At 39.4% G+C, this 13901-nt stretch overlaps 1 protein-coding gene across 2 annotated transcripts in view; it reads right to left on the reverse strand.

Annotated features, from left to right (window-relative positions):
* The window catches only part of LOC140205116 (tryptophan 5-hydroxylase 1), a 29901-nt gene that overhangs the window by 9593 nt on the left and 6407 nt on the right, over nucleotides 1–13901 (reverse strand). For both annotated transcript variants that reach the window (XM_072272324.1, XM_072272323.1), the window contains 8 exons: nucleotides 12250–12433; nucleotides 8948–9048; nucleotides 7366–7433; nucleotides 4904–5100; nucleotides 2733–2868; nucleotides 1010–1136; nucleotides 818–913; nucleotides 174–307 (listed from right to left, as the gene is read on the reverse strand). In XM_072272324.1, coding sequence (XP_072128425.1) covers nucleotides 174–307; nucleotides 818–913; nucleotides 1010–1136; nucleotides 2733–2868; nucleotides 4904–5100; nucleotides 7366–7433; nucleotides 8948–9048; nucleotides 12250–12433 — 1043 coding nt within the window. The remainder of the gene's footprint in view (nucleotides 1–173; nucleotides 308–817; nucleotides 914–1009; nucleotides 1137–2732; nucleotides 2869–4903; nucleotides 5101–7365; nucleotides 7434–8947; nucleotides 9049–12249; nucleotides 12434–13901) is intronic.

The raw sequence follows: 13901 nt of genomic DNA on the forward strand, positions 1-13901 counted from the left end.
GCCACACGTCAATGTTTGTACTGGCTGTAAATTTCTCTATCACATCCCCTCCATTGACATCTAAATCAATAACATACACCACAACCACCGTGGGACTGAAATACCAAGTTCCAAATTTAATTCTCTACATGTTTCTCACTCACTCCAATCTACTCTCATATCTGCCTACTTACCTCATCTTTTCCTTTGCCTCTTCAAAACTTTCTGAAACAAAATAAACATCCTGAAATGTGGTGATGAGACACTCCTGCTTGGAAGTGACTTTTGGGTCGAAAGGCTTCACCTTGGCATTTCCTGAGAGCGAGTACTATAACGTTACAAAAAACACAGATCAGTGGTCTTCAGAAGTGAGATTTACAACTTTGGTACTTCTGCTTGGGAGATGTATAAAAAAATGGTTAAAGGAGAAAAAGAAAATGCAGATCACCAACAAGAATAAATACTAAGATGCAATATTTTGGTTATGTCAGGGGCAGGAGACCAAAGGAGGCAAAGAAGTTCAGAGTTCTTAGGACCTGGTAAATAAGAAACAGAATCTAGCAACTGTAACTGAAGCTTAGAAAGAAAAAGAGGAACATCTATTAGTTGTCTATTAAAAACAGTAATAGAGCAAAAGAATTGGAATGGTAAGAGTAAGGGTTGAACATCAGAGGTAGCTAAAGATGTAAATAACAATGTTCTCATACACTGAATGATTCCAAAGAGAATATTGTGTGAAGGAAATGTTGTCACTTGGAGATCCTTACATCATATTCAAATACTAATTACGCAGATCCACTGAACGTGCAAGTCCCAGTCTAGATAGACTAATGCTAACCTTCAATTCACTGACAGATGACAGCAGTCCAGCTCCATAGACTCTCAGCTGACCATCCTGTTTACACAGTCCAAATTCCACAGTAAAAAAGTAACACTGTAAAATAAATTAATCAACATTGAATATCATAATTAAAGTTCAATTAAGCACTTCTACCATTTCAAGCATATTCACAATGTTCCCATAACTTACTGTGGCAAGTTTCTGAACTGCTTCATCAGAGGCTCCCAAAGAAGCCAAGCCAATCTCCTGAGAAAATTGGGCAAAACTCGGCTCTGCCAGAAGAGGAACATGTCCCATCAGCTCATGGCATGTGTCACTGAAAGATTTAAAAAAAATGCAAATCTTTCCACTGGGGCTACAAGAAGGTTTCTGTAACTTACTGAAGCTATGGCGTTATGCAGGGAATAAGCAAAATATTATACTTTACAAGTAACAATTCAGGTGCAATTAAAGGGTTAAGTTGCTCAGCTGCATTGCAATGAATGAAATAATCCTGAATATCATGTACTTTGAGGATCAAACAACATAGCTACATTTATATAAGTATATTTTCCTGGGAAAACGCTGTTGGAGTCAATTCTTTTATAATGCGTGTTTAAATGGCCTTGTGAAGCCGTAGATTTTTCATAGACATAGTGATGTACAGCAGAGAAATGGGTCTTTCAGTTCACCAATCTATAGCCGACTTTTCACCCATCTATAATAATTGTGAATTACATATTGTTTAAATTGTACACTGAGTTGATCTGTGAGGTGGTAGCTTTGTGTTACACGAGACACAGATTTTTCTCTTTGGTTATTTTTTCATTTAAAAAACAAAATAGCAAATCCTAAATGTGAATATCTAGTTTTTTCTCAATTAACTTTTAATTCTTGTATCATTTTACACTTTTACTTACAAAACATTTTTAAACAGAATGTTTTGAGATTAAGTGAACATTCTCCACTCTGCTCTAATGCTTTTTAATACTCCATCTCTGCTCTCTTTATCTTCACATGGTTCTTAGCAAAATCATAATCAATACCATTACCAAAAGGTACAATGCATTGTACTCTACAGAAGCTTCAATTATTATCCTAAAACATTTTACACTGCATCGTATCTTCCATCTTATTTTAAATCCTACTTCAGATTCTATCCTGTCATTTCCCATGTAGTTTTTTTGTTCTCTATTAGATTCGTCAGTTCCAAACCAACATTCCCTCTAACTTTTTTTTTACAGCTCTGAGCAGGAAATTTTTACTTGGCCTGAAAAGTGCATGGCACTTTAAACATTAACATTATATTAAAGCAAATTCCAGCAGCGCAGCAAGAAAGGCTATGTGCGTGGAAGCATTTCAGTAACTGCACAACTGTGCTCCCACACAGCTTAGAGGGAATAGTGTTCCTAACATTCAACCTTACAGCCTGACCTAAACTCTACTGTAATTCCTGCCCTTGCTTACATCTTATCTCACACCTACTCTTTGTTTAAATCTTACTCAGTATTTGAAACCCATCATCATAAAGATCAAACAACGCTGAGAAAACTACTCCAACATTTACGTTAGAACTCATTCAATGCTTTTGACTTCCAGTTTTTAATTCTGTTAATCCAACACAATGCAGGATGGGCATTAGAATACAAATTTTATATTGCCAACACCATTAATAATGAATTAAGTATCAAGTTTGCCATCTGAATTTTATAAGTGGTTTTTACCACTACACATCCTCTAGTAATGAAATTAGAAACAGTTGTCACTTGGGCTCTATTTTTAACTACATCAATGTGATATGACTCATTCTTAAATCTTGGCAGAGTTAAAGAGACCCTTTATTACAATGTTCCATATCACACTGCCCTGCTGACCTCCCCCATCTTACCCATTATTCATCATCACACCAAACTGCAGCCAGTGAAACACTCACGGTTCAGGTGTGTAGAGAGGGTCTGAACTGTGCCTCACATATTGAGTACAATGAAAGACTCGAAAAGCCAGGCCAGCCAGGAAATCCCGGGGAGACAGATATCCAGCCACCGGTCGGATAGTGAACCCAGTACGTTCTAAAAGACAGGACCAAAGGGTATCACGGCAAGAGCATAAGAAATAAATTGAGTAATGAAACAAGTGTCAAAGATAGATACAACCAGAGGATTACTCCATATTGGTATGCCATAAATAAATAGCAGTTTTAGGCAACCAGCAGGAAGGATTTGGACCAACAAGTTTATCCCTTTGAGTTAATTAACCCAACTACCGGAGAACACCACTTCTCCCATTCCTGCAAAAATACATTAACTTTCTATTGAGTCTCTCAGTGTCCACTACGGTAACCTTTCCAAGTGACTTTACTCCACACGTGGCCAAGTGGTTAAAGAGTTTGTCTAGTGATCTGAAGGTCGCTAGTTCGAGCCTCAGCTGTGGCAACATGTTTGTGTCCTTGAGCAAGGCACTTAACCACACATTGCTCTAATGTCTGTGCGAGGAGTGGCACCCCATACAGACTTCGAATCTGCACCTTGTTAGGCATGAAAATGCCCGATGCAGGTCTCTCATGGACTGAGTCGACGTTCCCTCCCTCTCTTACTCCACAAAAAGTGCATCTAACTTCCTTTCCAACAACAATTCCTCCAATCTCAACATGGACCATAACTTAACTTTGCGGACTACGCATGTAGAATGTGATTCTTAAAAAGTCTTTTATATTGCCAGGCAGTTTCTCAGAGTCTGTGTGCTGCTGAATTTTGAGCGGTAGCACCTCAAGTAAGATATCTGCTAACTAGTCGCAAACTTTACTTGGTTCTTTCAGACACCATATAGTCTGTGGGCTATGGAGTCAGCAGGAGTATGCACTCAGGTGTCACTTTATTGAGTACACCTGTACACCTCCTCATTATTGCAAATATCTAATCAACCAATCATGTGGAAGCAACTCAATGCATAAAAGCATGTAGATGTGTTTAATAGGCTCATTTGTTATTCAAACCGATCAGAATGGGGAAGAAATATGATCTAAAGTTCTCCGACCATGGAATAATCGTCGGCACCAAACAGGGTGGTTTGGGGATCTCAGAAACTGCTGAACTCCTGGGATTTTCATAGACAACAGTCTGTAGAATTTACAGAGAATGGTGCAAAAGACAAAAAGAAAAACACCCGGTGAGCGGCAATTCCATGGGTGAAAATGCCTCGTTAATGAGAGAGATCAGGGGAGAATGGTCAGACTGGTTCAAGCTAACAGGAAAATGACTTTTTATTCAAGTAACCACACATTACAACAGTGGTGTGCAGAAGAGCATCTCTGAATGCACAACACATTGAACCTTGGAGTGGATGAGCTGCAGCAGCAGAAGATCACACCAGGTTCTAATGAATACCTACTCAAGTGGCCTCTGAGTGTATGTGATGAATGGACTCCTAGAGTATGGTATGGCAAAGCATCCATTTACTGTCATAGTGTCAGTAGCAAATAATAAAAAGGCACATACCGGTCATACATCTTACCCTTGCTTTGTGGGTTGGGAAGGAAGAAGGAAGCCTACAGGAATCCTTCAAGGAACACATGCATTTAATGGAACTGATTGGCAGAAAGGTTCCACTAATAAGTTCATTATAATATTTTTTCTACAGAATGAAACTGAGCTGTTGTGTTAGTCCATTCAGTTTGCTTTATTTAATTAACTCATTTGCTAATATTTGGCCTCATCTCTCCAATGTGTTAATGTTGGATTTTAGAAGAATGCACTGGGATGACTGCATCCAGTCCACAGAACCAGACATCCAAAGGAGATAGCTAACAGACTTTTAAATGCAACCTGTTTTAACACCAAACCTGCAAGAGATTCAAGGCATCAGGACAGAACAAAGCAGAATGTAATTCATTTCACCAAGCCAGTGAACGTATAAAGCGTAATGCAAGACACCAACCCACAAAACAAAGGTAAAATGTATGATTTCACTACATGCCTATTGATTATACCAGCTGACACTGACAGTAAATCAATGCTTTACCAATTGTGCAATGCCATAGTAATTATCTCATCGGAAAGTAAAATCAGTGTAATGATTTCCCGCAGCATTATGATTTCTGCTACTTGCCTTTTAGAAACATGGAGACATCTTCCAGCTGAGGAATGTTGTCTTCTCTGTAGCCACAATACTTTATTAGCAGAGGCAGATTCTTCAAATATTCTCTACAGGCATGGGTTGGATAGAGCTTGGTCAATTCTCGGAATACAGTACCCCATGTCCTTACTTCTTCCTCCGTGAATTCTATCCGTGGAATGGGATCGCCACTGAGGAGGAAGTTGACAATTAACTTTGGAAGGCCTTGCATAACAGCTGTGAAAAGTTACCAGAGTATACCTGTCCATATTACTATGACATCTCATTGTGCAATAATTTTTTGTAAGATTGTATCCAAATTGAGGGAATTCACTCTTGTGGGAACAAGTTGCATTTTCATTTATTCTCATAGTGCCACCATTAATATTTCCCATCAACAATAGTCTTGCAGAGCCTCTTCCATGCTTAAGAAAAGATTAGGGCAAATGACCAAAAGCTTGATCAAAGCTGAGCCTTAAGGAATATTGTAAAAGGGGAAAGTTAGGTAGAGAGAGATGGGGGTGTTTAGGGAGTGAATTTCAAATCTTAGGCCTTAACAGCTGACGATACAGGGACCAGTTTTGGAGAAAATAAGGAACTCAAGTACACAGAACTGGTGGAGCACATACGTTGGGAGGTTATGTGATTGATGGAGCTTACAGAAATGGTGAGGGAAGAGGTCATAAGTGGTTGTGAAAGAAATTGTGAAAATTTAATTTTATGCGTTGGTTAGTAATGAGCCAACGTAGATCAACATGAGGCAGGAAGATGGGTGGATAGAAGCCATCTTAACCTCAAATAGCAGCTGTGGTTCTCATTGAGTTAGAGAGAGAATGGAGTTCACTCTGTATCATTTTTATTTTTAAATCTTTATTAATTATTATTGAAAATCAACAAAAACATTAAAGTAATCAAGTCAACATGTCAGTATGTACAATAAGAATTAAATTATCAAATAACTGATTAACAAAGCTAAACAATATATCAATAATAATAAGAAGAAACAAAATGTTAGAACTAAATGTTTTAACACTGTATCAAAATAATGCCTTGGGTAACAATGGAGATAGAAGTGTTATGCTATATAAATTGTTTTCATAGCATCAAAGAATGGTTACAGCACGAGGCCATTCATGCTGCAATGTCTGTACTAGCTCTGTACTAGAGTAACTCACTAGTTCCAGTCCTAGCCCCTCATCATAGCTTTGCAAATTATTCCTCATATTATTTTTCATTTCCTTCCTCAAGGCCACAATGGAACCTGCTTCCACCTCAGGTGGAGGAGAGGCAATGAATTTCAGATTCCTAAAGAAATGCTGCAGAGAAGCATTTTTTACTCACATCACTATGGTTATAACTGTGACATCTGACTCACAACCCCTCCAGTAAAGTGAATAGCCTCTCATTATGCACACTGCAGATCCTTTATCATTTTATTTTATTTATCCCTTTATCATTTTATTATTTTATTTACTTCTAGTAAAGGTTCCTTCAGCATTCCCTTCAAAGAATGTGTAATCCATGTTCATCTTTAATGCACTGCTCTTCTCCGTGTTCTATTTCTTTTGCTACTCACATGCCCAGAGAACACTTTTGGATTCCTTGTTATATGGCCAGCTTTTAATCATCCCTCTCCGAAAAGTGCTAATGTTCACTTCCCACCTGATGTATTTGCAACAAGCCTAGGTCTCTTTGCCCTAGGCAGCATTGTTGCCCTATATCTTCACTTGTATCTCTTTCGTCATCCATGGAGCTCTGGATTTGTCTGTTTCCCCTTTGCTCTTCATGGGGAAAGTGCCTCAGCTGAACATAAACCGGAACCTTTCTATTGCTTCTGATGTTTGTTGTGCATGAGCTTTGCCTATCAATATTTGCTTCCACTTTCTCAGGACTAAACCCATTTACATCCCACTGAAGTTAACCTTCAACCAACTTTGTTGGTTTACTCCTTCTCCTAAATTTAATAATGTTATGATCACTATCTCCTGAATGTTCCCTCCATAAAAACCTTGTTGACTTGACACACTCATTCCTCAAACCAAGCCTGGCAATGTAACACCCCTTCCTTAGATGCAGCCCATTTTATAGCACTCGATTCCAGTTTACTTGGGCTAGATCCTCATTGGATCTAAAGCCGAGTTGTATTTGCAATCTACCTATGCTGGTACTAGCCTCTGCAAAATACAATGAGCTTGAATCCCATGTCTCAGAATTCCTCATCCCAGTATAAACTCACAACTCATCCCACTATATCCCCCAAGTTCATGCTGGTCTAACAGTAACTTCTCTAGCCAGGTTCCCTCACCATCTCTGTAAGTTCCATCAATCGCATAACCTCCCAACGTATGTGCAAAGACGATGCAATAAATGAACTTGCTGATATAGCAAAGCAAGATAAAATCTTACATCTCCAATTGTGGGGATACACAATTCAGAGTTATTGGCAGTGCACTTACTGCTTATAGTCCATGGCCAGATCAGCAAAATATTTTCTCCTTTTTCGGTAGACGTTGTCTTTGAATCCCTTTTGAAATCAGAATAAATAATGAGGAAGTAATCAGACATTCTCCAAATCAATGACGCATTCAGGAAAGACAGTAATACATAATGAAAAGAAACTTTAAATTATATTACCTCAAAGGGTTCTTAAATGTGCTTCACATAACCTGGACATTCAATGAATTAATTATATACTGTATTCAGACTCTGGTCTAATGTGCTCTGGCTATTGAGCCCCAGTAACAAGTTCAATCTGTACGCTCACTTTCAGTCTCCATAGAGTGACCACCTCAACCTCACCTATGACAAAACTATTTTGAGCAACTGAGTTAGACTGACACTCACTGTTGCAGCTCACACAGGATGAGGGCGGGACTGCAGGTGCTACAGAGAGCCTGCGAGGAAGTCACACAGTTCCCAAGATGTGTAGGAGTCAAACAAATCCAAACTAAACACTGTAAAACTAAATCCAATGGATACTGCTTCTGATGCAGCTGTGATGGTGCTTGCACAACCTTGTCCCACAGAGTCCCGTGACAAGGGCAGCTCCAACATCACATCACAGCAAACGGTGTGTGTGGGGGGGGGGGGCAAGTTTCCGAATAAAAGCTCATCACAGCAAGTCTTGATGGCCTTTTTCAAAAGCTTGCTACTATCAAAGGTCCTTGCATCATTCATATATTTAAATCAGACACTTGCAAATGGGCTTAATTTAACAAATTAAAGAATAATTTAATTGAAAATGCCTTAAAGTACTAGAAATAAAGGAAAAGAAGTAAACTGCATATCTACATCTACCTTTTTACTCAAAGTCAGCAACCTCATCCAATATGTCAGCCATGGTTGGGATAGCATGAATGCGAGGTGCATCCAGCCCATTTCCCCAAAACATCAGGGACTGCTCTGTCACTGGACCCAGTTTGAGTCCTACGGGGAGGTGGCAGGCGCACCAATCATCTCCAGATTCTGCTTTTAAATGCACAGGTCTGGAAGTCAAAGACAGGGCGACCAGCAAGGAGGATGTGGTAAACTACATATATATATATATATATATATATATATGTTGTAACTGGGTTACCTGTCTGGACACGCCCCTCTGCTGACTGCTCCTGTGGTTCCTCCCACAGACCTCTGAATAAAGGCGATTGTGTCACTGCTCCTCCCTCAGTCCAGGACAAATACTCAGCATAGACGTTGGTCCATTTACTGTTATAAAAGCCTTTCAGTACTTACTCTAATTCCAGTCTTTTGGAGTAATTGATAGTACATCAGAGGACTTCACCAAAAAGTTCCCTATGGAAACGCTGGCCATGGGTGAGCATGCTCCCACCCAATCTTTCCTCAAACCTGCCCACTTTGTTTTACTGGAACCAGGAGGAGAGGCAGGAGGATAATCCATTCCTGAGAGAATGGCTGGCCATTCGAGTAGAATGACAAGGCTAGAAACTTTGATTTAAGAAGTGATTTATTTCATAACCATAAGCAGCCAGTGAAAGCAGGGGAGAAGGCTGACTTCATGAGGTAACTGCCTTTACATACCGGGTGATCTGCATCCAGGTCAGAACCGTACATCAGCACCCGGTTTGCACATTTATCCAGGTCCTGGATCTTCCTTGGAAACCATGGAGTAAATTCCATATCTGCAGAGAGCAGAGTACTTACATTATAAAGCAAGTGCTGTCTTCATCTTTACACAGGAATATGTTCAGTCGTCACGTCAGCACATTATACACAGAAGCAACATTAGTACTGAATAGAAGCATTTGGGAACTTGTATTAGCTTCTCTTGGAACTCATTTGTAAAAAAATGAAACAGACCATTTTTAATTTCAACGCTGAGGAGACGATGCTACTTAACATTATTCCATCAGCTGAAATGAGAATCACAGAGTGAAAATTGAGTAACATCTTCTCCTCAGCATTGAAATTTAAAATTGGTCTGCATGTCTATTAACAAACAAAGATGGTAATGTCTCTCTTATATATTGAGAAACATGCTTGTTGTAGAGAAGAAACAGTCCATATTTACACTGGGACAGAGGCATATGACCGGTAGCATTCCATAATTAGATAAAGATAGATATGACAAATAAGTATTACAATTTTAAATGGAAAAGCAGTTTATATTCATATAATGCTCACACAGCAGACAGACGATACATCACATATGTAAATGCAAAGGCAAATATTATAAATTAATATTACCCCTTTATAAGAGGAAGACAAATAATGCCATAAAGATTCTTTATATACAAAGAAAGCTATACATTACTAATGACTATTATTTGTTTGTAAACAAAAATGAATATATTACTAACAGTTTATATTCTATGTCCATAAAGAGAAACTACATATTGCAGATAAATAACATTAATTTCCTTTGAGACTGGTAGAGAGATAAAAAATGAGTAATAACATGTACTTACGTAGAGACAAGCAAAGATTAAAGACAAGTAATATCCTGTTTTAAGTATTTATGTAAGGAAAGACATTAAATCATACATAAGCAGGTCCTTTTGACCCACCTTAACAACGATGTGTGTCTACCCTAATCCCATTAGCCTGCACTAGGCCCACCAGGCCCGTATCCCTCTGCACCCTTCCTTCCAAGTACCAGTCCAAATCCTTTTAAATGATATACAGTAATTGTATCTGCTTTCACCACCTCCTCTGACGGCTCATTGCAGATATTGACCCTCACCTTGTTTGAATCCTTTACGTTTCCCCCTTTCTTCATTGTATTGACTTTAAAATGCTCACCTTCATTTTTAAATCCATTCTTTACCTCACTTAACCACGTTTGCCACCAACCTCTCAACATTATCATTTTCTTTTCTCTTGTAGGCCTCTTAATTTTCCTTGTTCATTCCCTATTCTCAATGGAAGAATCTTCCATCATCACCTCCTCTGTGTTAATTACTGATACAAACTCTGACATCAATGACCAGTCTGTTCTGAAAAGACCCATTTACTTTATTGTTGCTGTGCCAATTATTATATCTGTGGTTAAATGTTTAAACACTTATGGATTGTTTAATAAAATATGCTACTGGCTCGTCCATGGAATCACACTAACATACTGAGTAACATGCACTCACAGTGATACAGCTCCACCCACTTACGAACACATTTACTGATAGAAAATGACACATACACTCAGTGACTACTCTATTAAGTACACCTGCACACCTACTCATTAATGCGACTATCTAATCAGCCAATTATGTGGCAGTAACTCAATGCATAAAAGCATAGAAATAACGTCAAGAAATTCAGTGGTCTGAGTATCTCAGAAACTGCAGACTTCCTGGGATTTTCCCACACAGCAGTCTCTAGGATTTATTGAAAATGGCATGTAAAACAAAACATCCAGTGAGCAGCAGTTCTGTGGGTGAAAACACTTGTTAATGAGAGCGGTCAGAGGAGAAGAGTCAGACTGGTTCAAGCTGACAAGAAGGTGACAGTAACTCAAATGACCACACGTTACAGCAGTGGTGGGCAGAAGAGCATCTCTGAATGGTCAACATTGGCAGTGAAGTGCTTAGGCTACAGCAGCAGAGGAGGTACCTAATAAAGTGGACACTGAGTGTATATTATCATGGACTGACATATGAACAGTAACACTCAGGTTCATAAATGCCTGTGGCCTGCTGGGTCTCAAAACCTCTCTCTATACCTGGACCTTGGATTTCTTGACAGAAAGACCACAGTCAGTCTGTGTTGGCAGCAACATATCTAGCCCACTGCTGATGCATGAACGCACTGCTAGACCCATTTCATACCAAATATTGTGTTCGCTGATGAGATAACAGTCGTTGGGCACATCAACAATAATGATGAGGTGGCACACAGAGAAGAAGTAGAGTGGCTTGTAGAATGGTGCAGGCACAACAATTTGAGTCTCAACCTGGACAAGGCCAAAGTTTTGATTGCGGAGTTTAGGGAAGTGCAGGCTGAACAAACCTCAATGCACATAAACAGCTCCTCCATGGACAGAGTTAGGAATACCAGGAATCTGGAAGTGCACCTAACAATGATCTCACCTGGTCCCTCAACACCACCTCTTTAGTCACAAAAGCACAGCAATGTTTCCACTTCCTGAAGAGATTGAGTTGAGCAAGGCTCCCCACCCCCTCCCGTTGTAACCAAGTTTTACAGGAGCACCATTGAGAGTACCCTGATCTACTGTATTGCCATTTGGTGCGTGAATTGCAAGGCACCAGACCACAAGACTCTACAAAGGAGTGTGAGATCTGCTGAGGGGATCATCAGGGTCTCCCTTCTACCCATCTGGGATACTTATCAGAGCAATCCTTAGCATTGTCAGTGATCCCTCCGATCTATCCAACAATCTCCTTGACCCCCTACCAACGGGCAGGAGGAACCATAGCATTATGACAAGGACTGCAATGGGAAAAAGCTTCTTCCCCAAGCCGTGAGACTACTGGACAACCTGCCACCATCCGGGTCTCATCTTGTACAGTATGAAGCACCAGTAGCATTTATACTGTTTTACTTTTTAACTTGTGTTGTAAATGCAACTTATTATTTGTTGATTTATTTGTGGTAATATTACTTTATGTGTTGTGCATGAGTTATATGTACTGTGTTGTGCACCTTAGTCCAGAGAACATTATTCGGTTTGGCAATACTGTACACAGTACTGTACATAGTTATGGTCGAATGACAATAAACTTGAGCTTCAACATAAATACACATAAATCAGCTCAATGATAATGACAGACATATTTTCATAAAACACTTTTACAGAACCACTTTTACACTCACTGGGACTCCTCCAATAAAGCACATTCACACAAACAGACTGCTTTGATTCTTACCATCGTCCTGTGCATAAGAGTTGTCAGGTGAGTTCAGAGTGACTACGTTAACGTGACTTTTCAGAATCTGGATGATTTCATTAAGTTGTTCTCTGTTACTGTCACAGTCTAAAAAAATCTCAAACTCAGAGTTCCTCCGTTTGGACTTTCGGGACTCGATGTGAAGCAGATTCACGTGCTTCTCCTGGGGAGTGAGAAGACACAATAGATAAAACCAATGAGGTTTAAACTAAGAATGACAAAGCTACACAGCAAACTTACAACAGTAAGCAACCTGACTTTGAATTTCACAAATGTTGTGCTATCTTTGACTGTAAAATATTCCAAAAGAACCTTGAGAGCATCTACTTCTCTTTAACTAAACTTTAATAAAAGCTGCCATGATTAAACAACCAATAGAGGGAGGTAATAAATACTGAATCTAATTGGCTCCTTATTATACAATCCTCAGGTACAGCTCCAAATAGAGAATATCCATGCAAGTGGAATATTAGATCAAGGGATCAGCCTATCTCAACTGAGTAAACCTTTTGAAGTAGAAGATGACAAGGACCAAATCAACTTGAGATGGAGTGAGCAACACAAGTTGTGAAGCACTAACAGTGTCCCCAGTAAATAAATATGAAAATCTCTTCCATTGTTATTGTTTCGCAGTGCTATTCATAATTTCTTCAAATGGCTTTTGCATTAACTATGCTGGAGATATCTTTAGGAAAGCTAGCTACATAAAGCATTAATTTAAGCTTTTTTTGTATTAACAGTGAAACACTCCTAAATATTCACATTGGTTCTACATTTTCTGATGCTACAGTTTAGACTTCTGTTATTAATGGAACTTAGGTCAGTTTAGTACGTGGAAAGCAATTGTAAAGTTGCAGGTGAACGACTATGGATTTATTATCTTTCTATTAGATGAGGTTGGGGAGGTTTAAAAGAGATTTGCAAGGTAGTCTTTTAACAAGGGTAGGAACATGCTGCTAAGGGAGGCAGATAGAACAGAAACATTTAAGAAGCAGTTAGGCAGGCACATGAACGGCAGGGCTTGAAAGGATGTGCAGGCAGGTGAGATTGGGTTAAATTGGCATCATCACAGGTGAGGTCATTGTGGGTCCATGCTGTACTGTTGCTGTGATATAATATTTAATGCATGCCCAAATTTAGGAACAGGCATGAAGACAACCAAGATGATCGGGAGAGCTGATTTGTAATAATAATAAGTTGTAGACTCAGAACGTGAGTATCCATATCCAGTAAGTGTCATCAGACTTGGAGCTGCTCCTTCAACAAACTTTGGAAGTAGATGTTATTGTTTGCTTAGGATCTGTATTTGAAGATACTGAAGTTTCACTCTCAGACTCCTTAAGGACTTCCTTTGTGCATGTCCCCAGTGTGAAAGTTGGCACAGTGATGCAGATGTCTCAATGATTCTGCTGCTCGGGTTCAATTTTGTACTGTGTTGCTGCAGGTATGGACTTTACACATTCACTCTTTGGTAGATTAATTGGTTAATATAGAGGTCTGGGTGGGTAGGAGAAGAAGCAGGGTGAATTTAATAGGCACGCGCATGAGAGTCGGTTACTAGGAGGTAAGTGGGGGAACTGAGTTGACAGGATTCCTCAGAGAACTGACCGCGACATGACGGGCCGAAAGAA

This window comes from Mobula birostris, chromosome 11, assembly GCF_030028105.1.
Source record: "Mobula birostris isolate sMobBir1 chromosome 11, sMobBir1.hap1, whole genome shotgun sequence".
In the NCBI taxonomy this organism is placed as follows: Eukaryota; Metazoa; Chordata; class Chondrichthyes; order Myliobatiformes; family Myliobatidae; genus Mobula; species Mobula birostris.